Genomic DNA, 26,702 nt, shown 5'->3' on the forward strand with positions numbered 1-26,702 from the left:
CATTGTGTTGACAACTTTTTAAAGATATGGTTGTAAGTCAGTTTATTCAGGTCCTCTAAAACTAGAAAATTTTTTCTATGCTTAGCTTCCTATTAAACACAATTATTAGATTTCTTTAAATATGTGGTTTTTATTGTTTTGTTTTCTGGGTATATATTAACAGCAGTTTTTAGGTACTACATACCATGCTACAAATGGTATGGGTCCCCCAAAAAACAAAATAAATGGAAATGTTTTTCTTTGCTACTATGATGGAACAGCTTCTGTGATAGGGTATGCTCACAAAGATTTCCAGTCATTATGTTTTCCAGCTTCAACCCTGGGGAAATATTTCTTGCTTACTATATCAAAAACATGTTTCCAGTAGTCAATCAGGCTATAAATATAGATTGATAATTCATGAAAGGCTGATATAATTCCAATAGTATATTAGTAAGGACTATCTGTATTGCAGATACCTAAACCCAGCATAGACAGACAAATTAAAGGGAGCTTATTGACTCATAACTGTACAGCTGAGGCCCAATGTGACCCTGGGTTTAAGCCACATGACCAAGATCGGATGTCTGTCTCTCTGTTCCTCCTCAGTGTCACTTAATTCTCATGGCCTCTGCCTGTTTGCTAGCTGAGCATATACTAAAAGAACTGAATGGCTCCTCTTTCCCCTCTTCCTTTGACCTTTTCTGCTCACCCAAGGGTTTTCTCTGAAAATAAAAACTTCTGTGGGGTCCTTTTATACTACATGCATTACCCCTAAGCATGCTCTTTCCTTTTAGCTGTATCTGGATCTATATCAGAGTAAATACTCTTTTTCTGATAGTCATCTTTTTCCTCCTAGGTAAACATAATTATTGTTGTGCTTGAGAGGGCCCAAATCATTGCTTTGTAGACCTTAGTCTCCAAACACAGTGTTCTAGCTTATTGAAACCTTGTGGTTGTAAGTTTTCATTGTTATGGAATCTTCTAAAATAAAGAATTCCTGAAAGTCCAGCTGATTTTATGTACATTAGGCCCTGATATGTTATCTTTAAAAAGTTCTCTCTTCCTCCCTCTCCCTCCCTCCCTTCCTCCCTCCCTCCCTCTCTCTCTCTCTCTCTCTCTCTCTCTCTCTCTCTCTCTCTCTGTCTCTCTCATACACACACACACACACACACACGTATGTACTGTGTTGCTAAATCATTATAACTTTTAAGCAGTTTGTTTTTTCTTTTGTTTATATCGTTCTTTAAGTTTGAGTTTGAGCCTTGTTTTTGTAGGCAAATAAAGGACATTCAGAGAAGGCTCTATTGATGGAAGGTTGACTGTAACCCTTTAGAACCATTATTTGTTTTATATGAATTCTTTAAACTTTTTGAAAGCAGCATAGAAATTTTTAGTTCTGCTTTCTCAGAATTAATTACTTTGATTTTATTGTGTGATCTTCTTTAATGGACATGCTATGGTTTTGTTAGCCAATTTTTTTTAAAACCAATTGTCCTCTTTGAAAAATCCTTATTGCTAAAATAGGGCTATTCCCCATCTTTTAAAAGTTAATCAGGGCTAGGGTTGTGGCTCAGCAGTAGAGTATTCACCTAGCACATGTGAGACCCTGGGTTCGATCCTCAGCACCACATATAAATAAGTAAAATAAAGGTATTGTGTCCAGCTACAACTAAAAAATATTTTTTTTAAAAAAAGTTACAATTAATATTTGTATTAAGTCCAGTTCTGCCTCTTGTCACAGTTGAGTTCTTACGGCTTCCAGAATCATTGACATTGCTAATATATTATCCAGCTGATATATATCATTATTAGCATAGGAAAAAAGACAGAATAATAAACAGCAATTTATGCTGAGACTTCTGACTGAGCCTTTGCCAAATGGATACAGTATCTGTGTGCTCCCATCCAGTTTGTAAATGTGTTCCCCTTGAGGGCTCTTCTCTTCTTGGATTACTTTGAAATAAAGCTTACTTTTCCACAAAAGAAAACAAAAAATAAACAGCAATTTAGAAACAGTAGGATCACAACTAATGGAAGAGGATCACAAAACACAAAAAATGCTAGAATATTTTAAATCAAAGTGTAAATGATATACTATACCACTTATAATTTACTGTCAATTCAAGTACATAGGTATATTATCTCCACTTTATGGATAAGGAAACTGTATATCTTTGAAAAATTTGACTGCCTGAAGGCCAAACAATGTAATGAACTCAAGATTTGTTCTAAGATGTATGATTCAATAACCTATATTCTTTCTACTACTTGAGATTGCCTTTCAAAATTAGGGCAGTTATAAGAAATGGAGCCTGTACATATTTGCAGGTAAAATTTCGTGCAGCATGATGTTTAATTGTTGAGTTGGGAAATTAGAAAAATGTAGAGATTAACAGATGTAGGAATTCAGATTGATGTCTGAGCTCATGTTCTACTATCCCCTTTTTTGTCCCCAGTGACAGAAAAAGTGTTTTTAAAGTGAATGAATCAGTATCTGCTTTGGACCATAAGAGGGGATTCATTAGACAAGAAACAGCAAATCCTTGAAAGATAGAAAGCAGGCAAAGACAGGGGCAAAGAAGAAACGTTTCTAAATATGCACAAGAAAGCAAAAAGGTAGGAGCTGATCCAGGGCTTCTCTAGGGCTTCTCCAGGCCCAGAGGAGCTCAGTACTCCTGAGCACCAAGTGGAATGATAAGTTGGATGCACTTCAGGAAGAAGCAGATACAAGAAGGAATAATAAAAAGAAATTAATGCCTGAATAAATCAAAACAAATATTAAAATATGAAATGAAAATTAACTAGCACTGAAGAATTGGTGAATAATAACATATAAGATAGAAGACAGACACTCAAAAGCTCCTGGTGTATGAGTATCCAGAGCATATGAGAAATATAACAAAACTGATGAGAAAAGACAAGGAAAAGGAGAAGCAGGTGAAACAGACTAAAATTGAATCTCAAGTAGCACCCTCGGAAGTGTAACAGCAGCAGAAGAATGAGAGCATAAGAAAGAAGCTGTACTGGGTGTGTAAAACAGACATCCTTGGTAGAGAAGTGGAACTTAGGAGCACAGCAGTCAGAATAAAGGCCAAGCCCAGTACACTTCAGCCTGTTTTTATCAAAACAAGAACAGACTGTGTAATCATGTGTCATTTAGAATTGTAATTATCTTAGTTGAATAAAGTACTCCTTTTTTGCCTTAAAAATGTTAACCAGGAAGGGTTGGGGGTTTTTTTTGAGGGGGGGTGATATTTAAAATACAGTTTAAAAATATCCTCTAGTACAGAGGTGGCCAAACTTTCTTGAAGAGTCACATATGCCTGGTATGGCAGGTATAACTTTGCCACAGCAGCTCCAGAGCTGCCATAGGTAGTACATCAATAAATGGGCACAGCTTTGTTCCAGTAAAACTTCATTTATAAAAACAAGTATCCAAGCCATAGTTTGCCAGCCAACCACTGCTGTTGCTCATATATAGTTTTAGAGTTTATATTATGCATCATTTTAAAACCTCAACCCTCAATGACAAAACAGTTCTTCCCAAGTGATACAAGTTCTATTATGCAAGCACTTATTTCTCAAATAGTTTTTATTAGTTTATACAATCACACACAAGCTTATAGGACAGTGCTCTAGGACTTTTGTCGTTCGTTCATTTCTAAACTGATTAAAATCACAAATACCTGGTTCATAGAAAGATGCAATGAGCACGATATTTATAAAAGTAGTATTCTTGAACTATAATTATCTGATAGACTTTCATAAATTCAAAAATTAATTTATTTTCAAGTTACATGTGACATTTTAGTCTACTTTTGTGCTTACAAAACAATTCTATAAGAAATAATTGTTTGCCTAAAGCATCAGTACATTATCATGTTGGACATTTCTTATATTAATAATATACATATTAATGTGAATTAATATATTTATTGCATATTAAACTTTATATAATATTAGCACTTACTAAAATTCCTTCTTAACACATAATTGATAATAAAGGATTTTTAAGGGGTCCAGTATTCTTGCTTCCTAATCCTAGGGAAAACCATTTCTAAATAATCCTCTCTAGGGGATTGTGGAGCAGTGTTTCTATTGTCAATCCTTTAAAGATACTACATTTGCACAGTGGCTCATACCTGTAATCCCAGCAGCTCGGGATTACAGATTACAGAGGCAGGAGGATCGCAGATTCAAGGCCAGCCTGAGCAGCTTAGTGAGACCCTGTCTCAAAAAATAAAAAGGGCTAGAGGTGTAGCTCAGTGATAGAGAACATCTAGGTTCAATCCTCAGTGCCACATAAAGAAGGGAGAGTGGCAGAGAATGTTGTATCTTAACATCAAAAATCAAAATACCATTAATTGAAAATTTAATGAGAACTTTAAGCATTATAATTAGTTTTATTCTTAGATTACAAAAATAAACTGACAGACAGCATACTTAATTTTTTATTATATATCATCGTATTATCATCCTGTTACTAGAGATACTTGATGTACTAAGCGATATCTGAGAGGAAGAAGTCCAAGAGAAACTTTGCTTTCTTGTTTTCATTTTTCTCTGCTTCACACTGTCAAAGAATTTATCTCCTTAGGAAGTCCACTCTGACTTTACAAGAAAAAAATCTATGTATAACCCCTGATTATTGTGCAACACTAATTTTGGTAACTCACAGCTCTTTTATACCACTTGGTTTGGTTTGGTTTGGTTTGGTTATTTTGCAGTGCTGGGGATCAAACCCAGGGCCTTGCACAGAGTAGGCAAATGTCTTTCCACAGAGCTACGTTGCTAGCCCTGTTTTAGACCACTCTTAAGTTAACTATTTCTTATTTGCTGATATTTAAAAAAAAAAAAAAATCAGTCTGCTTAGAAATACAGAAAACCATTTTATCTATTATTGTTGATGTTTTTAATAAATATATTTTTTTAAAATCAAGCAACCACTTGAATATCTCAAGTACCAGTATTGTTGATTCACAATGAAGTATGTTACAGTACAGATTTCGCTGCTGTATTTAAGAATCAAATGTATATGATATAAGTGTTGAAAATCAGTCCTTTTGAACATATGCAAATAGATGTGCTTGTTGGTAGAGCCAATTTTTATTCAATTTACTCACTGCCCTGCTTCCATAAAATATAAGCAGCTTCACGTATTCTCAAGCACACATTTGTTATTATTTAAAACCACCAAAGTTCTGTTCCGTAGAATATGGTTAAGGTTTGGACTACTGAGCCTTGCAGTATCTTTCTGAATTGCCGTAAGATGAGACTGCATCATAAAGGGCCTACCCAAATGATTAAATACAAAATTTACTCTGTAATAACTGAAGAATCAATTATTACTGTTTTGATAGGTTTTATACACCTCATACACAAGTGTGTCCATTGTAAGCTCATTGTTTTTACTCATGTAGCTCTTTTAGACTGGAGTACATCATTATTTTGTATAGTTTCAGTTAGTGACACATTTGTGTGTCATGGTACCGAACAATCCTTAGTGCGGTGCTCAGTTCAGCTTCTTAATAGCTCTGTGACTTTGGCAAGTTTTTTTTTTTTTTTTTTCTGTAACAGGGGACCAGTACTTACCACATAGAGTTGATAAGTATAAGGTAGCTCACGATAAAATGATATTTCCAACATAATGTTGTCTACTTTAAGTACTTGATACAAATAAACTCACCTTATCATCACAATAATCATATTAGGCATGATTTTTATTCTCCATTTTATCATTGGGAAAACAGGCACAGAGCAGTTAGGATCACACAGCTTGACTAGGTGTCTTAGTTTATTTTCTGCTGTTTTAACAGAATAACTCAGACTGGGTAATTTAGAATGAACAAAAATTTGTCTCATGGCTCTGGAGACTGGGGAGTCCAAAGGCATGGTGCCAGTATCTGGCAAGGACCTTTGTGCAGCATCATCCTGTGGTAGAAAGTAGAAGAGGAAAAGGAAAAAAGAGACAGGGTTGGACTTATATTTATAACAAATCCACTTTAACAATAACTAACTCACTCCCCAGGAACCACATTGATCTATTCGTGAGGGCAGAGCTCATCTGACCTGATCACCTCTTAATATGTCCTCCCTCCCTCCCAAGCTGTTGCACTGGGGATTAAGTTTTCCACACATTAACTTTGGGGGATCTCATCAAACCATAACAGAAAGGGAGTTAGAATTCAAATCCAGTCAGTTTGGCTTCAGAGCCTGCCTATAACTACTACGTTGAAGCAAAGTAGATAACTGAGAGAATGTGGATATAAGCCACTTGTTGCAAAGCCCCCAGTATATCATAAATTTTCAGTAGATGCTAAAGCTAGTCAGGATGGATGTGCTTCTCAGAAAAGGGGAGACCCTCTTCAGGAACAGGGGTTCCCTGAAAAACATAAGCTTTATGAAAATAACTTTTCATAAAGTATAAACAAATTTCAAGTATAGACAGATTTTTTTTCAAGTATAGACAAATTTCCATCTAAAATTTATGATGTTCTACAACAGAGGTACTACAACAGGTCAATACTGAGTGTCCTTAGAAGTCATTTGAAGACTCACTTATGCTTTACTCCATCCTCCTATTTCTATGATGAGTTTTTCTCTGAAACCTCTAAATAATCTTTTTGTTCTTGCTAAAATATGGTTGTAATAGAAATATTAAAATCATTTTTTTTACAGTGAGTAACATAAGAACAAATCCACAACCATTTTATCTGCAACTGAAAATGAACTGTGGTCACTGTGTCCAAATAAGAAGTTGAAATGTAAAATATGTCTCATGGCTCATATGTGTGTGTGGGTTTCATTTGTTAGTTTCCTTTAAGTGAGTAAGTTGCAGTGGTTAGTTGGAAAACTTTTGAAGTACCTACCTCTAAGAGTTAATTGAGGCTGCAAGAATTGTTTTGTTGTTTTGTTTAAGTGAAAGAGATAAGACAATAGCAACACTTGGCTGTTGTCAAGTGTAAGTTCTCATGCAGTGCTGTAGTTAACCCTAACCCATTGTGTAGGGAGCAAGTCATTAGGCAGAATCCTACAATGGAGGATCTTGACCATGAAGTTATAAAGCCTGGATTTAAAGCCTAGTCCTATAACCTGATAACCAGGAAGTCACTGACATCCGAACTCAGTGTAATTAATAGTGTTCATCAAAGAAGGTAGTTGGTGGTCTGTCCCTCTATTTTTAGTACAGTACTTGCCATACATTTGCATAAATGAGCCCTTCCTCTGTCCTTGATAGATTGTGAAAATAGGAGTAGTCTGTTCCTTCTCCTTAATACCCTAAAACAGTGGTCAACAAACCTCTTCTGTAAAGGGCCAGATAGTAAATGTTTTGAGCTTTTTGTGCCATGTGGTCTGTCACAGCTACTGTGACAGACCACATAGCACAAAAGCAGCTCTAAACTACACGTAAATGAATGAGTGTGACTGTGAGTCAATAAAATTTTATTTAAAAAGACTACATCTGGTACTTAATAGAAATTCAGTAAATGCTTGTTAAATTGACTTGTGAACTGAATGTCTGCAGATATTCTCTATCCTCAAAGTGTTCCACAGATGAGATGGTATCTCGTGTATTTATTCCATTTTACAAAAGTATTCATTTTCCTGAAGAGAGACAAATAAGGTACAAATATCTAAAAGTAATAAATTCTTAAGTCTGGGACTCTTCCTCACATTTTTGAACAAGAAGCTATAGATGATTTTCAACTAAAGATTTCATAGAACACAGGATTTAGAGTCAGTCTTATAATTTTGTTTGGTAGTAAATGTCTCATAAAGAGGCTGGAAAAATGTAAATGTTTATTCTTCCCTTCAACAACCCATTGTCGGTCTGACTGACATTTAGCAAGTTTCTTATCTCTGAACTAAAGAACCTGTCTATAAAATAGAGTTAACAGTGCCTATTTTATGAGACTGCTGTGGGGAAAAAAAAAAAAATATATATATATATATATATATATATATGTGTGTGTGTGTGTGTGTGTGTGTGTGTGTGTATGTGTGTGTGTGTGTGTAGTTAAGGTCACCTGCTACATGGCAGTTTTGAAATGTGTGGAACATGGTGTTCACATTGCATATTTTGTATTATAGTAGATACTCTGGGGTATCCAGAAACACTATTTTGTCTCCTCTATCACTGTGTAAGTTAATTATGAAATTAAATATGCTATGAGATCCTGTACCACTAAATACAGTTATACAACACGTACAATTGTGGGTATTTGGATTTTTTTTTTAATGTCACTAAATGCCAAATTCATTTTTAGTGGTCGCCAGAATTGAACTGTGTAAGTTCTTTGGCAATTGTAACATAGAAGTATAAATTCAAACAGTTGAAAGTTTTCAGATTCTCAATATTCTATCAATAGCACTGTGGAATTGCAAACAGATACCCCACAATCATGAAATAATAGAGTTGGGTGGTGGTTTATTGTTTTGTGGCTTCATTTTATTGAAGTTTTTTGGTGGTTTGTTATTGTTTGTTTATTTTGGTTTTTCGTTTTTTTGCACTGCTAGGTATCAAACACAGGGGTTCATGCATGCTAGGCAAGCACTCTTCCACTGATCCATACTCCCAGTCCAGTAACAGATTCTTTATGAACATAACACAGTTTCTCAGGACTGTTTTAATATGCAGTAAATTGATTGAAAATATCTTGCAGTATTCTTTTTAATATAGTGAGAAATGGTGGTACATATTCAGGATGGTAGAAGAGATACTTGTTCCTTTTAATTTGTGTGGTGTTTGTGTGTGTGTTGTGTATTCACTAAGGGTAATATTTGTAACAGTGTATATTTACACTGTGACCCAGACATGAATTTTTTTAAACAGATTCTTGTTGAGCCTGGCTGAATACCAGACATTAATCCAGCTATTAAAGTTACAGAGATGAATATAACAAAAACCCTGTCCTTATGGAGTTCAGCCTAATTTGGGAAAGAGAAGTTTATTTACGGATAATTGTAGACTCTATTAAGTGCTGTAAGAGAAATTCAGCCACAATAAAAGCCCCTACTGTAGCAATCTAAACAAGAAAGTGGCTCATATCAAGATGTCTGAGATATGTAGTACAACTGGCTCCACTGTGTGCATCATCATCCTACCCTCACGCCTCCTTCCATCCCCTCTGGTCGTAGGTTACGAGATGATTACCTTACCTCTATGCCTTGAGTCTGTTTTTCAGAAAAGAAGGAGGAGTTAAGGAATAACCCACTATAAGAGAGGCCAAAAATTGTGTGAGATGGCCACATGTATATTCCCATTTGTGGGAATTCCATTTCTTTTCCATTTTTGTAGTAGAGGAAAACAAGGAGGGAGGAGTCAAAGTGGGCATATTGGTATGATCAATAACAGGCTGTGGACTTAAAGGAGGAGCAGCTGCCTGGGAAATTCCTGAAGGGCTTCAGAGAGAATGTAACAATTGATTAAGAGTTAATTGGATGGTTAAAGGGAAGAATAAAAATTTACATTTTTCAGCCTCTTTACGAAACATTTACTACCAAAAAAATAAATACAGTCTATTCATTTAAATACTGGGGATATATGTATGAAGAAGATAAACAAGTCTGCTCCTCTTGGAGACCTCATTTTCTTAAAGGAGAAGATGGAATAAACAAGTATACAAAATGTACTTTCGATTGAATGTAATTTAATTTCAGGTAGTAACAAATACAGTGGAAAAGAGAAAGATGCCTTTATAAGAATAAAAACATTTTAGCTACTTTGGATAGAAAATTTCTTAAGGATATTAGGTACAGTTCTCTTACGTAGAATAAACTTGGTTAACCCTTTCCTTGAAGACTTATCAACATCAGACACTCTGGGCCTGTTTTACTGTGTGGTTATTCATAACTCTAGTCCACTGCTAAGCTTTAGCAGTGATTCAGTCTTGGGGGTTTTGTTTGTTTGCTTGGGTTTTTTTTTTTTGTTTTGTTTTTTTGGTTTACACAAGTCATGTCAAAATTCTGTCAGATGTTTCTGCTGTTAGCGTCACCCTCTTCAGGAGACTTTCCCTGCTCTTCAGTTTTGTTTCTGATTTTATTTGGACTGAGAACAGTACATGTTTGAAGTAGGAATTTCTAACTGAGGACTCTTAGCATGCTTCCAGAATATAATAAAGAGCTTAAACCCTGGAAAGCTGTTTCAACAGTTTTATAAAATTTTACCTAGTTCAAATGACATGAGATTCACTGGAATACTAGCCTGGAAAAGTATGTCATAAAGGGAAGAATAAAAATTTACATTTTTCAACCTCTTTATGAAACATTTACTACCAAACAAAATAAATACAGTCTATTCATTTCCTTTCACATGTCCCTTGAATTGGCTTTAATTCTCAGCTGCTGTCTTAGTCCTTTCAGGCATTCAGTTTGTGTTTGATTTTAAACTGCCTTCTCTCCACAAATGAATTAACTATTCTAAATTATGGTTGCTAGATTTTTTTCTGAAGAAATGGGTTATATTCTAAGGTTGTAAAACAGTCTTAACGAGAAATGTCCACTAATACTCTGTGTGTATGCACGCACACACACGTGTGGGTGTATAGATAGGTAGGTCCATGTATATTTTTACCATATTAATGTGCATCGAAACAAAACTGGTTCATATGCTAATAGTTGATCAGTATAACTGTAATCAGCATCTTTACCACAAAAGCCCTTTGTAAAAATAACATCACATTATTAATATAAGTTTTAAGAGTTTTATTCTTAAATGTTACTAATTCATTCTAAAATGCTACTAATTCAATTTTCTTGACCTAGTTGTGCCTGTTAAGAATGGAATTAGGCTATCTGAGGAGGAAAGTAAAAAAAGGTAACAAGCAGGAGATACATTCTTCTTGTTCATGCTTGTACAGATTATCTTTCCAACGAGGTTGTAAACTATTCATGAGCAGAGATAAGACGACTTAAAATTTTTTTAACATTTCCTACATTCTACCATATACTATTAAATAATACTTGATATCAAAAAGTAGGACATCTGAAAATCAATAAATTACTCATATTGCCTTAAAAGTTTTACTCTCTGGAACGATAACCAGGCTGTTTGCTATGGCCACTTTAATTTGGCCATAGCAGCTTTTCCTACTTAAGAAAACTTTATCACCTGAATCAAGCTCTAAATATAGGCCAGATAGAAGCCACGATGAGAAAAGTCACAGGACAAAAAAGATCACAATGCAGTAGGGTATGGTAGAATTTTCTGGAGCTTCAATGTAGGATAGAAGGAATTTAGCACTAAATATGATTAGAGAAGTAGGTAGTGAGCAAATGTGCCTTTTTGTGTCATGTTATTTGTCTTCGATCTATTTTGCAAGGGTGCCCACAGGCTTAGGAAGGTGAGCATTGTGGTTGGCTTCGTTTGAGAAAGATTACCCAGACAGATGTGTGGGGTATGAATTGCATGATGTAAGAAAAGAAAGAAGGGAAAGGAAGCTATTGCATCAGAATATTTACATGAAGACCAAACTAAGAGAGTTATGGAGAAGCATAGACAGATTGGCAGTGTTAAGAAGAGTGACTTGGTGTCTTGTGGGAGATCAACAAGAACAGCATAATGTCTCCATGTTCTTGGAAGGTGGTAGTGTTCTTCACCATGATGGAGATTTCTGAAAAAGGAGTGAGTTTTTAGGGGAAAGTTGTAGATTCATTTTAGGAGAGGTTGAATTTTAGGTATTTATGGGACTGAAAGTAGATGAAAACTCAAAGCCAGTATGTATACATGAGCTTAAATTTCAAGGCAGCTAATTCCACATTAAGAGTGGAATTAAACTATCTGAGGGATAAGGATAAAGGTTTGACATATCTGAGAAGACTAATGAAAAGCACCTTGAGCAAGTCACAAAGAGTTCCAAATAGAAGAACCATAAAGAATAGCAATATATATAGGACAGCCAGAGAGCAAGGAAAGAGGGGGCGAGGGTGAATTGAAAGAGTTGGTGCAGGGAGAAGAAAAGGCAGGGTAGACAGAATATGGACCTAGTGTCTTGAGCCTGAGGGCTGCACTGTTCAAATACTGCTAACAGTGATTGATCTTGGCATTAAGAGGACATCGATGACTTATTCCAAATTATTTTCAGAACAGTAAGAGTCAGATTGTAGGCTGTCTGCCATATCTGTTTCTTCCTCATTCATTTAGGAAGAGAACCCCAGGTCTTAGTTGCACACATGGCAGCTGGTTAGTCCTTCTATCTCACCTTCCCTTGCAATAAGTGTGTCTTTTGGGGCTACTCTGGGATGTGCATTCATGATGTGTGCCACTTGAAAATCATCACCTAAAATGTGAAGCCAGTTGCTGTGGACTTACCCCACCACTCCTGATATAGAGGGCTGGAAGCAGGTATAGAGTTAAGCCAGCTTCAGCCATAGGGATGCAGAGGTACTCAAGGAATGGTAGAAGGAACCCAAGTCCTTAAATGACCTTGTATGACAGAGCCACTCTACTGATATTGAAATAAACTGAGTTTAATCCAGTGCGTTCTAGGTTCTACACATTATAATGGTTTATCCTGGAACTAACATATATGTTTAGAAATTTGTTATTTGTAAATAAATAAACAGTACTATGAAAAACTCAGGCTGCTACTCTGGGATTCATCTCCCAGTTCTGTCACTTGTGAGGGCAGCAGAAGGTTGCAGTATTGAAGCAACAGAGAGAAAACTAATCATAGTATTCTGCTAAGTGCCACAGCAGATGGTGTTTACCTAGAAATAACTTAAACATTGTTCTTTTTTTTAACTATAAAAATAAACCAATAAGAAAACAGTTTTTACAAATCAGAATAGTTAATCTTAAAAAATAGAAATGCTGGCAAGTTGGAGAGTATGACAGGAAATTAAGAGAAAGTGCCTTATGAAATTAGTGTGTGAGAGATGAGATACTATCAAAATTGATAGAATAATACAAAGAAAGAAAATGGCATTTCAGACATAAAAAAGAGTCCCAGGAAAATGATGGTGGTGAACTGAAGCCTCTTCTACATAGCAGGAAGTCAGAAAAATCTAAAGCTAATAACTCAGCATGAATATATTACCTAAAGCTATGGCAGTAATCACTGAAACTAAAAGCAAACAATTAAAAATGTTTTTTCAGAGAAATGATAAATAACCAAATATATTTAAGTTCTATATAGCTGCATCAAGTACAAAAAAAAAAACTTTCTTGTAATATTCTTATCCATTTGACAAAACCAGTTCATTGTCTTTTTTTAGAACTGATTCCACTTTGTTAAATATATTAAGTACTTTATTCATTTCATTTAAAATGTGAATTATCAATTGCATCTGACTTGCAGGATTAAGAATATTGTTTTTCTGTGTATTCTGAGTTTTATTTCATAATTGGATATTATAATTGGGAGGAAAGGTGATTTTAAATTTTAAAATATTTTATCAGCTAAATATTTTGGCTGCAAATAGCAGAAATTGACTGCAACAAGTAGGAGAGGAATTTTTGACTAGTCATGAAATCACAGGGAAAGCTGGAGGATCAGGTTGAGAGAGAATGCAGCTGGGTGACACCAGGGCTCTGAATAGTAGAACTCCTCAGCTTGTCATCCAGGTGACACCACAATGATAAATAACCTCTAATTTCTTTTGGTCTCTCCACCTGAGATTCTAAATTAAGAGAGAATCCTGTTTGACCCATACAAATCTTCAACACTGGACAAGGGAAAAGTACATGCATGGCTCCTTGATTTATATCCTAGGAGTCACAATGCAGAGGACAAAAGAATCCTCAGAGTGCTATTATCAAAAGAAGGGAAATAAACTGATGGCTTGCCACGTTATGTAACTCTTTAATAATGCAGAATTATAGTTTCCAGTGCTAGTCCCAAAAAACAGCCATCAAAACGAGTAAGAAATCATTTTTTTTTAATGCAGTGGTCCCAGTTATTGTCATTTAACCAATGTTGCAGGAGCTTACCACATTGAATTGAAATTCTCACTGATTTCTCTCCCACTTGACTGAATTCCATGTCTTCCATGAAGCAATTAATTTCAATTAGAAAATGAAAATATAGACTTAGTGATATTGAGGAAGACCTTGTGATAATTTAAGACTTCCCAGATATCTGTCACCTCGTCTCCCTGTTATACTTAATCAGCTTATTACTCACCAAGACTCAGCCCAAGCACTACTTCATCCAGGAAGGCTTTAGCCCTCATGCCCTCCCACAACATCCTCTTCTGATTTATGAGCCACTTCACCACCACCCCCAGGGAATGGTACTGCTGCTGTATTCACCCCCACTGTGCCATGTTGACTTGTCAGTCTCCCACATCAGCCAGATTGACAGACTCTGTCTGGGTTTTCTTTGGTTCTCTAGATCCTTACTTAGTAAGTACATATCAAACATTCAGCAGATTCTTGGTTGGATGGATGGATTTGCCAGAGAAAATGGGATAAGACATTCCATATGGAGCCCCACGTGTATGAAGGCATGGCTCATGGAATGTTCATGAACTAGTGAGAAATTCTGTAGGATGGGAGCACATATGAATTAATGGGAAAAGAGGCAGTTAAGTTTGACTAGAGTGGATCTCTAAGGTACCATTTACATTACATGTAGACAAATTTTTAGGGTTTGGAACTGACAGAAGAACAAGAGATTGGAGAGGGGAGCTGGGCGGAGCTGAGCCTGGTGAATAACTATTGGTTGTGGCAGGGGTCCTTGAAGAGAACCCTCAGATGGTAGGATATTGTCTCTGGGAGCTAGAAGGTTCAAACCTAGCTTGGGAGCAAGTGCATTACCTACCATGGACCAGGCACTTACTTTTCTAGTTGCTGGGATGCAGTGGTGAGTCACACAGGATTCCTGTTCCCATGGAGTTTTCATTCTAGAAAGGACTGACAGATAAGAACTAAGAACGTAGAGCCACTACAGGACAGCACCTGCAGGTGAAGCACTCAGAGCAGTCGGGAGTCTGCACTGAAGATTTCCCTAGTTTAGAGAGCAGCCTCCTTACAGCCCACATCCCAATCATTTACCGCTAAGTGTTCCTAAGTAAAATGATCAGTATCACATATGTTCTTAACATACATAACATTTAGCCACTGTAGAGAAAAATGTTGCAGAGAAGAAAAAAATAATTTTATCACAGGAGTACTTTCTTTAGCAAAAATGTCTTTCTTTTGTTTCCTACCACACAGAGGGATATTATTTTTTAAGCTTAATGGGGTAAATATGCAATAATAGTATGAACAAAAGCCAGTCATTGCTTGTGTTAATGCCAAGTTGTGTTTGTAGCTTATTATTTCTGGTGCCTAAAAAGTAATATAGCATTTTTACAATTTAATCCATAACCTCACCAAATTCTTTGTTGTTTCTTTTTCTGTAATCCAGTGAATTCCAGCAGGGGAATTTTTTAAATTCTCAGTGTGAACATTAGCCTATGCCACATAATCTACTCTTGTGTTTTCTTCACCCTGTTATGGGCTCACTTAATGCTGAAGGCTCTTCCCTCTCTTTTCCAGGGTGCTGATAAGACTGTGAAAGGTCCAGATGGACTGACCGCCCTTGAAGCCACTGACAACCAAGCAATCAGAGCTCTTCTCCAGTGATGGATGGACGGACTGATAACTTGGGAAGAATGACTCTCCTGTGGCCTCACACTGCTGCCTGTCTGTCTGTCACTCTCTATCTGCCAGCTTCTTCAGCTAAATACTTTCAGAGGGGTGAGGGGAGAGAGAAATTCATAACAAATCAGACTACCAGAAAAAAAAAAAAACAATGTTTTGGAGGAGGGGAAAAGCCAGGATCAGGATTTTACCAGGATTCCTGATCAAGCCAGCCTCTTTTCCATTTCTAATAAAATACACAGCTTATACCCAAGGGAGGGCAAAGACACAACGTACCAGGAACATTTGACCTTTCCAGCTTCCTAGCTAATTCATTAATTAGATTGTGTTGAAGATCTGATTATACAAAGGCCAACTCTTATTTGGCAGCCCTACCTGCGAGCAGTAGTGGCTGCTGCGATGTAAACCTAGGGTGCTGAGATAAGCAATTAGCTACAGCCTTCTGCCTTAAGAATGCACTCTCCTGGGGATTTCCTGGCACAGTTAAGAGCGCTGCCTGTGGTTGGTGACCAAATCTTCCCTCAGTGACTTTAAGCTTTATGTGAAAGCTCAGTTAAGGTGAGGAGGGGCACACTCCTAAATTGCTGGATGACTGAACTTTGGATTTTCTCTCCCCTTTCATGTGGATTTCATGTCTCTTTAGATAAAACTGACTAGTTTTATTTATAAAATCTTAAATTTTAGAAATCTAAAGGAGAAACCATTCCAGTATGCGTATTTTTTTTCTCCTGTAGAGTCAGACATTTATGTAACATTGAAACACTTTCAAACTCCTGCTGGTAGTAAAAGGGGGTTTAAAAATAGAATCATAGCCATAAGCGTGTTAGTATCACATAAAGAGAGAAAGGTTTTCTTAGTACCTATGGATTTTCTTCATTTGCTGTTTGAATTAATTGACCTCAGTTATGTTTAGAGAATCAAGGAACATTCTTTGGAATGCCTCTCTCAGACCCATCTTGGATGCTGATTACTTAGTGCACCAAAGCTATCACTGGGGTTAGATTTACTATTTGGACAAATTTAACCCCATCCCTACAGAGATATGCTTGTTACCAGGTTCCCCGAGTTGTGGACAGGCTTCTGCTGAACATGCCAACCCACCTGCATAATGTGTTTTTCTTTCTTTTCTTTTATAAGTCATGTATTGCATAAAGTGTAACAACTTAATAATCTATTCTGTGTTCTTAGAATACAGTGCCCTGAAATGGCATTCTTATGAATTGCAGAAAATTTAAAGACACATCTCCAAATGTTTATTTCATGAGCAGTAAAATTAAACATGTAACCTTAAATTTGATATCTTGCATTTAAAATATTGAGATTTCTTTGACTTGCCATTCATATAGGCTTACTAAAATATTAGGGTCTTTCCTTAGCCGAGTCATGCAATAATTGAATGTACCTCAAATTTTTAAAGGGGGGAGGGTGGGTTAGGGACTTATATTCAGATTGTGGATAATATAGAACTAATGATTTTTTAAGGCAATGTAGCATTCTACAGCAGGGTTAAACTATTATCAAGAACAGTCAGCTCCTGGCTAATAATAAATTTTATTAATCAGTTGCTGATTGGTTGGTTGGCGTGTGTGTGTGTGTGTGTGTGTGTGTGTGTGTGTGTGTTCATGAACCCTTTTTTTATCCTGTGGCTTTTTCACTTTCAACTAGCTTAACCCTGTAATTTTCCTATGTCCAAGAAAACAATCACAAAATGGTGGTTTAAAATACTTTATATTTGGCAATTCTGCTGTCTTAATGCAGCCTATTAGAGTTGGACATCCTGATTGGAAATGGAGGGCACTCTGTCAGTCTATAACTATCAGTATAATACAAAGGGTGGTTTCACCTCTTGGCGTAATGCTATTTTTAAGGCTTGAATTTTGCCCTTCACACAATTTTCACCTTTACTTTGCAAGTGTTGTGTTGTTGTTGGCTGTTGCAGAGAGTGCACCATCCTATCATTCCTAAATTTGGTCTGCTTTCTGTAGTCATTATGGGCTTCTTTGTACGGTTTATCCTGATGTTCCTTGTAATGCAGTAGAGGCTATCTCGCCTTCCCTCTTCTTTCTCAGCCATTTTGTAAACCCCATAATTATGAAGCAATTGCTTGAGAAAATAACATATAAACATAGAATAGAATAGACTGACCAAGATGGTTTACACTTTCTTTTTTTTTTTTTAACTAGGTTATTTATAATGTATTTCTGAACCACTTGGCAGAGAAATTCACAACACTTACGTTCATATTTTAAATAAAGCTAAAACCATGTCTGTTTTTTTGGTACTACATGCATTAGCAAAAGGTTAAGTAAGTTTTGTTCTCCACTGAAGTACTATTTAACATCTCAGAAAAAATCTTGCATGTTCAGTAGTTTTGTATTAAATCAGTCATTTCGTATGCACTATAACAAGTAAAAACAGGTTGTTTGCCTGTTTACAGTAGGATACTAACAAATTCCCCCTGCAGCTGCAGACTGGTGTTTATAGACTTAGAATTTATACACAGCACCTGAGTCTCCACGTAGTTCTTTTTTGCACAGCTCACCATTCTAAACCCAGCTGGGCACAGCAATGTAGTAGGTAGGTGCAGTGTGTGGAAGCTGCAAACTAGTAGGCCCTTTATTCACTGATTTCTTTCCACAAATAATGGATTTTAAATCTACATGTACCTATTTGTTTTTTTTTCCCCTGAAACTTCAACTGAGCTGCTGTTTTCTTCCATGCAATATTGTATACTCAATTGTGTATAGAAGAAGCTGGTAAGAGTGCCCTCCTACATAAATAAGCAATTGCAGTGTTTGCATGCAAAATTTTAAAAATTTAAATTGTCCTGATTCTATTTTGTAAATGGAGAAACAATCATATCTTTCTAAGCAGTAATGAAGGAAGACTAGTGCTTTGTGCATTTTGATATATTTGAGTTCATTTTTCCACAATGTCATACTTTTGACACAATTGGGTTTCTCATAAGTATCCTAGTTCATGTACATCCGAATGCTAAATAATACTGTGTTTCAGTTTTGTGTTGCAAGAACAAATGGAATAAACTTGAATTGTGCTACAGCTAATGTCAGCAGTGTTTTTCTCCCTCAGTTACTATTGCCTTCCTTTTCAAGTCTTCTCTACAACTATACCAGAACCTTGATTGACTCAAGGTTGGGTTGGTTGATTGACTTGGGTTCAGTAAATCCCACTCTTAATGAACCTAAATTATTTTATTCCACGTCCAGAAAAAAAAAATAAATAATAAGTGGGAGAAAATATTCCTAGTCATTGCACTTTTTTTTTTTTTTTTTTTGCACCAGTCACTCATTGCAGTAATTTGTAAATGTTTAACAACCCTCTTGGCCGACTGGGAACTAGATACAGCTGACAGCATCAAACTTGTCATTGGACTTGAAGAAAACAGTCACAGTCTGCCTCGTCCATGCATTAATTGCACATTTAAGTTCCTACACATTTTTTGGAGATACACATTTTCCAAATTCATGATCACCAGCTCTTTTAGGGTGTTCTTTTTAGGATGAAATGATCACTTTGCATCACAAACTGAGCAAGATTATATGTGAAATCGGTTTGATTCTATTGTAAGCTTGTCAGCACCAGAAGACTGCTGCTTAGTTTATTTTTGAAGTGGCCCATTAATGATAGAAAAAAATCTGTGCCAGTCTGAAGATACAGCAAAAGCTGTCTCAGAACATCCATGTTGTTGGCCAGCATACAAACAGGGTGCCTATGTGTCTTTACGAGGATATGATCACAGAAAATGTTTCAAAAATTCCCATTTTAATTGGGTTCTAGAAAGAAGGTGTTTAAATATGCTTAACTATGTTTTTTAAAATATTTTTTAGTTATAGTTGGACACAATACCTTTATTTTACTTACTCATTTTCATGTGGTGCTGAGGATCAAATCCAGGATCTCGAACATGTTGGCGAGTGCTCTACCACTGAGCTAAAACCCCAGCCCGCTTCACTTATGTTTTAAAGGGAACAGAACCCCTTTCTGCATAGACTGAAGAGAATGAAAAGCACACATCTGGAGGAAGGAGCAAGCTAGAGTGGAATTCTTCTGTGATTAGAGAACAGCTAGCACAGAATGTTCACACAGCAGTGTACCAGACTGCCATATATATATATATATATATATATATATATATATTGATTTTGATTTTTCCTTTCTGTAAGATTGGTTATTCCAAAACTGGTCGTGAACCAGCAGCATCACCATAACCTGGAAACTTGCTAGAAATGCACATTTTTTTAACCCAGCAAACGCTACTGAATCAAACTCTGGAGCTAGGCCCAACAGTCCTTTGGAACAAGCTCTCCAGGTGCTTGTGATGCACACTAAAGAAGAACCACTGTACAAGAACAAAGGAGAGAAAAAGCTGAAAGCCTATAAAGAGGACATCATCAGGCATGGCTTCCTAGAGAAAAAGAAAGTGGAAGATGTCAATATGTGGCAGCAGAAGTGGCTGAATCTTAACCTTTTTCTCCTCTAATGTGCATCAGTTGTTGTAGCAGTATTTCCATAGCTGAATTCCTCAGTCTTGAGCCCTACCTAAGTCCTTTCTCTGAATTTCCAAAGAAAAGGGGAACAGAAGATTCCTGGGAGAGGTCATGAGCCCATCTCCTAACAGTATTGTGGGTTCTTGAAGTCACTAAGTTGTGTGTTTGACAATCCTGCAGCAGCAGGAAGGCCCCCCCAGGGGACTGAGTGCTGCCCTGAGTCTGCTGAGGGGCTGGACACCCCTGCAGTGGTTGCACCTGTGGCTCAGAAGCAGCAGCCTTGTGCCGGGTGCTCTGGAATAGAATGTCTCCCTTTCTCCACACTGGCCACTTCCTCCTGAGCTGGCCACTTCCTCCTGTTTTTGTTGTCCTTGTGGGTGTCACTCTCAGCCAGTTCCTTCCCCAGATGCTAAGCAGATGGTCACAAATCAGCCACAGGGGGTTTTCTCTTAAGGCTTTTACTTAAATAGCTACAGAAGATGTTTTTTGAGCAACTTGAATAGCACCTGACACATGGTAGATATTCACGGTAGTTGTCCTGAACTGCTACTGAACCCTTACACTGTAAAATGTCAGAGCAGCTGGGTTCAGTAAATCCCACCCAAGATGACCTATTAGAACTAGGCTACCTGAGTAGTCAGTGTCCCCAGCCACTGGGCAGAGAGCTTCATAAGTACTACTGGTAGTGCAAACTCAGATGAATGAGGTGAAGACAAATGCGGTTCATGAAGGAAATGCTGACCATGGGGTCAAATGTAGGTCACTTTGAGCCACTGCGGCATATACTAAAGCACAGCTGTAAATGGCAGAGCAAAACCAAGCATTGTCTGGCCACCCTAGCAGCTTCTATGCATTCAGCCACTGTAGCAGCAAGGACGGTCTTATTTACAAGTGGTTGGGCAGAACAATGGGTCACGTGTCTGGCAACTCATAGCAGAAGCATCTTGTCATACAATGGAAAATAATACATAGACAATTCCTAGTCTCTGGATGCCAGTTCTAAGGCTACTACTACATAGTAAAATAAAAATTTTTTAAAGAATTTATCTTTTCTAACAAATCTGAAAGTGTATTGGACACTGCACATTCTCCTCCTATCTAATAATGTTCCATATGTTTATGTGTGTCCCCTGCGGCAAATCTATGCCACGGCTCCCTGTGGCTTGCTTGTTGCATTTCAGTAGACTTGAAAGTACTCAGATCTAAGTTAATTTGTTGATTTTTCAATGAAAAATTCTTGATACATGAACCTGTAAACAATCATATGTCTATTGATTTTCTTTTAGAGTTAGCTTTATGACATTTTGATGCTTGTACCATTTTAATAACATTTACTATAATCTGGGCAACACTCTCAAGTATTTTATGTAGACTAACTCACGGTCTCCTAAATACCTCATGAAGTAGAGCTGTCATCAATCCTATTTTCAAATGAGGAGACAAAAACTCAGAGCCTCGGTAACTTTGTCTATGGTCACACAACCAGTCAGTGGCAGAGCCAAAGAGTCTTGGCTGCAGAGTCTGTGCTCTCCACATCTGTATTATATTGTCCCTCTGACTCACTGAACCAGCTCATTACATTTTATTCTATGAACACAACTTTTGTTGAAACTCTTAAAAAGATATTTAGAAAAGATTATATGGATTTGTTTATGGTTTTAAACAATTAGATTTTAAAATGTTATGCAACATGAATATACACTGATCAGTTTCTTCCAAGGATCCACAAAAATGACATTTAAGTTTCATGGCATTTAAATTTCAAGTTTGAGAAGTAGCAATACTTGAGTACAATGCACAATATTTTTGACAATCTAGAAAATCACAATCAAGAATTGACATATCGAGGTGCAGTGGCATATACCTGTAATCAGTGGCTCAGGAGGCTGAGGCAGGAGGATTGTGAGTTCAAAGCCAGCCTCAGCAAAAATGAGGTGCTAAGCAACTCAGTGAGACCTTATCTCTAAATAAAATACAGAATAGAGCTGGAGATGTGGCTCAGTGGTCAAGTGCCCCTGAGTTCAATACCCAGTACCCACCTCCAAAAGAAAGCTAAGGACCACAGGCCAAATCTGTTTTATAAATAAAGTTTTATTGGAATGCAGCCATTGCCCATTCACTTACATATTATCTCTGGTTACTAGTGCACTTGAACAACAAGTGAGTAGAGCCTGTGGTTTGTGAAACCCAAGATTTTTATTATCTGCCCCTTAACAGGAAAAAGTTTGCCAACTCCAGATAAAGACGTTAGGTGGCATGGGTAGAGAAATCCTCTGTAGAACTGGCCTGCTCCTGTTTATAGGGTGATTAGCAAGGTTATGAGCAAATGTAATGGCTTAGTGAAAGCAAATAAAAAGCCCAGATAATATGCCTCTCTTTATGCCACACAGTGATCCCAGTGAGTCCTGCCCACCAGCACCCGCGTCCTTGTGTAATCCTTCACCACACTGAGTCTTGAGTTTAGTCACAGGGCTTGCTTGGCCACAACTGAGACATCAAATGTGAAACAAGCAGAAGCTTGACAAGTGCTTCCTCCTTGGGGCTTGCCTCTTGGATCTCAGCATGAAAAATCTAGGGTCATAAGTCAGGAGAATGGAGGTGTCCCTGCCAACAGCCCCAGGTCACTGCCATGTGAGTGGGGCCCCCTTTCTCCACAGAAAAGTCTTACCTGGGCTTCTCCAGAAATCTTCACCATGGCTGATTTTAGGACTGTCAGCAAAAGAGTCTACACAAAAGAGTTCAATGTAGATAAACTTCCTATTTTCGTGTTGCCTTGTTTTACTTGGCCACTGGCTGGGAAGAAATTGGCACTCCAGGTGCTGGACAGCCCCTTACTAGTTCTTCACAAACATGTATCCTGTATAGTAGTTTGTAGAAATGTGTAAACAAGGCCTCTGGCCTTGAGCTGGGCTTCACAGAGATGTTTACATTTATTTCTAAGATAAGAGACCTTAACAGTTGGGCTCCCATGGTAACAGCTGGAGGGGGAGGAAAGAGAGGGAAGAAGCTCTCCCGTTCTCAGGTGTTGTCCTTGAAGGGTTAACTTGCCCAAAACAGTGAAAGGAAAAGCTGCTTTTATGTGAACTTCTGCAGAGTGTGAACTTCTGGGCCCCTCCCCTTCCACGCTGGGTATAAAACTCTGAAACTCCCTGAACTTGGGGTTCAGGGGATTAATTGATTACAGCAAAGGCTGTGCCCTCTGAACCTGGCTGCAGCCAAATAAAACTTTCCTGCTGTCTTCGGTGCCTTGCCTCCTCTGACCCTACAACATCATGAGTGCGTCAGGGAGAGCAGCAGGAGCTGAGCTCTGTCCAAACTGCCAAGTCGGTGAACAAACACAACTGCTGGTTTTTAAGCCACCAGGTTTGGGGGGGGGGGGGTATTTTGGTTTGGTTTTGGGGGAGGGTGCTGGGGATTCCTTCCACTCGGCACTCACGGTCATTGGCTGGGGTGGGGTGTGGTAGGTGGTGGGCCATTCCTCTGCAAGGGCTGTTCACCTACTCTGGTCTTGATGCTATTGCTCTTGGCCATCTTTCTTCTTGTGTGCTGGCCTGTGTCACCATTACAACCCCGTAAACTAAAATGTGGCAAAGGTCTAAACACAGGAACTTGGGCTCCTGACACTTGAACTCTGCATTCATAAAACCAACACCATGAGCCCCATGCCTGAGTGAGGCACGGGCACTCACCCAGTCAGAGCACGCCGCTGCTGTGGGCCACCCCAGTGTGTCTTCTCCAGCCTGGATTCTCTCTTTCCCTCCAGCACACATCAGGACTTTTAGCTACTTTATTTATGAGTGGATTCCCCACTCTCCCACCAGGCAATATGCCCCTTGGAGATACACATTTTCCAAATTCATGACCACCAGCTCTTTTAGGGTGTTCTTTTCAGGATAAAATGATCACTTTGAATCACAAAACTGAGCAAGATTATATGTGAACTCAGTTTGATTCTATTGTAAACTTGTCAGCACAGAAGACGGCTGCATAGTTTACTTTTGAAGTGGCCCATTAATGATAGAAAAAAAATCACTTAACCAGGTCACTTAACCACTGAGCCACATCCCCAGTCCTTTGTGTTTTTTATTTTGAGACAGTCTTGCTAAGTTGCTTAGGGCCTCACTTAGTTGCTAAGGCTGTTGCAATCCTCTTGCCTCGGCCCCCCAAGACATGGGATTATAGGCGCGCACCCCACCTTTCTGGGATGGTCTTTTGCTGCAACAATAATAGATACATGTTCCTGATGAGACATCAGGAGCATCCCTTAGAGATAAAAAAAAATATCTGAATATTAAAAGGAAAAGAAAAAAAACTGTAAGAAACCAAGGAAATAGCACTAAGGACCCAGGATTTTATTTTTTAAAAAAACACTCTTAAAGGAAAGAAAAATAGTTTAAAAAAAAAAAAAAAAAAAAAAACCCTTTCCCTTCCATCTAGGAAGATTAGGTACTGTACATAATAAACTCCTGCATTTCTACAGAAGCCTTTTGTAAGAGATAGAGAAGAAAAGTCTCTCATATCTTATAGGTTTCTTCTTTTTTTCCTAGAGGGATTCACAGCCTAGTAGGGATTTGCTGGTGACTTCAAAATATGAGAGGAAAAATTGTGACTTCACATAGCATATCCCCCCATTCCACGAAAGGAGGACTCGGGTTGAGATTCTCACCTGGGAGTCCTCCATCACCGCGGGGCTAGCCAGTGTGGGCCTTCCTTCCTGCAGGCCTGGTCTGGGCCCAGCAGGGTGTGGGCGTGAGGGCCATGCACAGTGGCAGCTGCGGCACAAGGTCCTTCACGCTTCACCCCAGCACCACCTCATTGCAGACATTTCAAAGCAGCCTCCTTGAGACCCACACCAGCCCACGGGAGCTCCAGACGCCTCCAGGTACGGGGAAAAGAGGGGAGAAGAAAGTTAAGGTTCAGGGAGCCAAAATATCTACTAGATCAAACTTGGGCCATTTCAGCTTCTCATGGATTTAACAGAGGGGAAAGGCGAGTTCTAGAATTTGTGAACTTCAATTAACAATAAATATCTTTGGGGTTCTGAATACATGGTGGGCATTGTAGACAGAACAAGAAACACTACTCACAGACTCCTCACCAAAGGGTATTGCCTGGTGGGAGAGTGGGAAATCCACTCATAAATAAAGTAGCTAAAAGTCCTGATGTGTGCTGGAGGGAAAGAGAGAATCCAGGCTGGAGAAGACACACCGGGGTGGCCCACAGCAGCGACTTGCTCATGCCTCACTCCGGTGTGGGCTCCTGGTGTGTGTTTTATGAATGCAAAGTTCAAAGTGTCAGGAGCCCAAGTTCCTGTGTTTATACGTTCTAATTTACAGGGTTGTAATGGTGACACAGGCCAGCACACAAGAAGAAAGATGGCCAAGAGCAATAGCACCAAGACCAGAGTAGGTGAACAGCCCCTGCAGGGGAATGGCCCACCACCTACCACACCCCACCCCAGCCAATGACCCTAGTGCTGCGTGGAAGGAAAGGAGGCTCTATTAAGGGGCAGCAGCAAGTCCCCACCCCAATGGGTTCTGCTCCAGAGCTCTCCAACAAGCTCGCCCTAAGGGGGCCCACAGGAGACAGAAGCATAGTTCTCTCTGGGGGACCTAATGGTGCCTGCAGAGAGGATGACTAGGCTTTGGCTTGCCTCACAGAACGGGACCGTGGTCCCCGAGCTTCATGGCACCAAGGAGGCTGCTGTGTTCTCCAGTAAGCACAGAGGGCATGGAGATTGATTGGGTTTTCATCTTTTTCTTATTCCTTCCTTTTCTTTTTTAATATACCATTGCATAAATCCTGTCGTTCATCTTGCTTCAGTTTATTATTTATTAGTAATTCTTCCCACAAGGATAATAATCAATAAACACACCATTAAAACCCAGACAGCTGCCACCTGTTGCCTGAGGCCGCTGGACCATTCCCGCAGAACTTACTGCTGGGTTGGAGGCACTGAGGAGTCCCTCTCTGAGGATGACCAAACCCAATGCACAAGGTTTGGGCTGTGTGACCCAACTAGGTTACTTTTTAAGAGTTTAAACTTCTTTTTTGCCAGGCATGGTAGTGCACGCCCATAATCCCAGCAGCTCAGTAGGCCGAGGCTGGGGATGAGGCTCAGTGGCTGAGTGTCCCTGAGTTCAATAAAAGTTTGAACTTCTTCATTTCAAAAGGCTGCTCAGAGAGTCTGACTTCAAAAGAAGGTCTAACTGGTTAAATACTAGGGAAGTTTGCTTGGTGCTTTTATTTATTTTTTTTCTTTTTCATTTTTTTTAATCTGATATCTCTATCCTGGAACAATTTTATTTTTCTGAGATGGTCACCATTTTTACTATGGGAATCAAAGACATGAGTTAGAAAGTTTTGAACAAAAGGAAGGTGGTTTTTGTTGATAATTATTTTTTTCTGGACACAGTTGTTTATTTGGGTTAGAGATTGCCTTGTCTTCCTGACAGATTATATTTAAAGTTTGGCCATGCCATGAATCAACTTCACAATCTTTTTGCCAAAAATCACATTTGTATGTTGGCCCCCACTCTTTCTCTTTGAAATTGCTTGCTTGTGAAGGAGAAAGAAATACATGTTTTCATCAGCCTCAAGCTAATTATGTCACAGAGTAGGGTGTG

The 26,702-nt window shown here is 38.3% G+C and overlaps 1 protein-coding gene across 1 annotated transcript in view; it reads left to right on the plus strand.

Annotated features, from left to right (window-relative positions):
* The window catches only part of Mtpn (myotrophin), a 34,986-nt gene extending 16,353 nt beyond the window's left edge, over positions 1–18,633 (plus strand). Inside the window, exon 4 of the mRNA XM_026398567.2 lies at positions 15,464–18,633. Coding sequence (XP_026254352.1) covers positions 15,464–15,550 — 87 coding nt within the window. The 3' untranslated portion in view covers positions 15,551–18,633. The remainder of the gene's footprint in view (positions 1–15,463) is intronic.
* Positions 18,634–26,702: the final 8,069 nt, after the last annotated feature.

This window comes from Urocitellus parryii, chromosome 3 (genome assembly GCF_045843805.1).
Source record: "Urocitellus parryii isolate mUroPar1 chromosome 3, mUroPar1.hap1, whole genome shotgun sequence".
In the NCBI taxonomy this organism is placed as follows: Eukaryota; Metazoa; Chordata; class Mammalia; order Rodentia; family Sciuridae; genus Urocitellus; species Urocitellus parryii.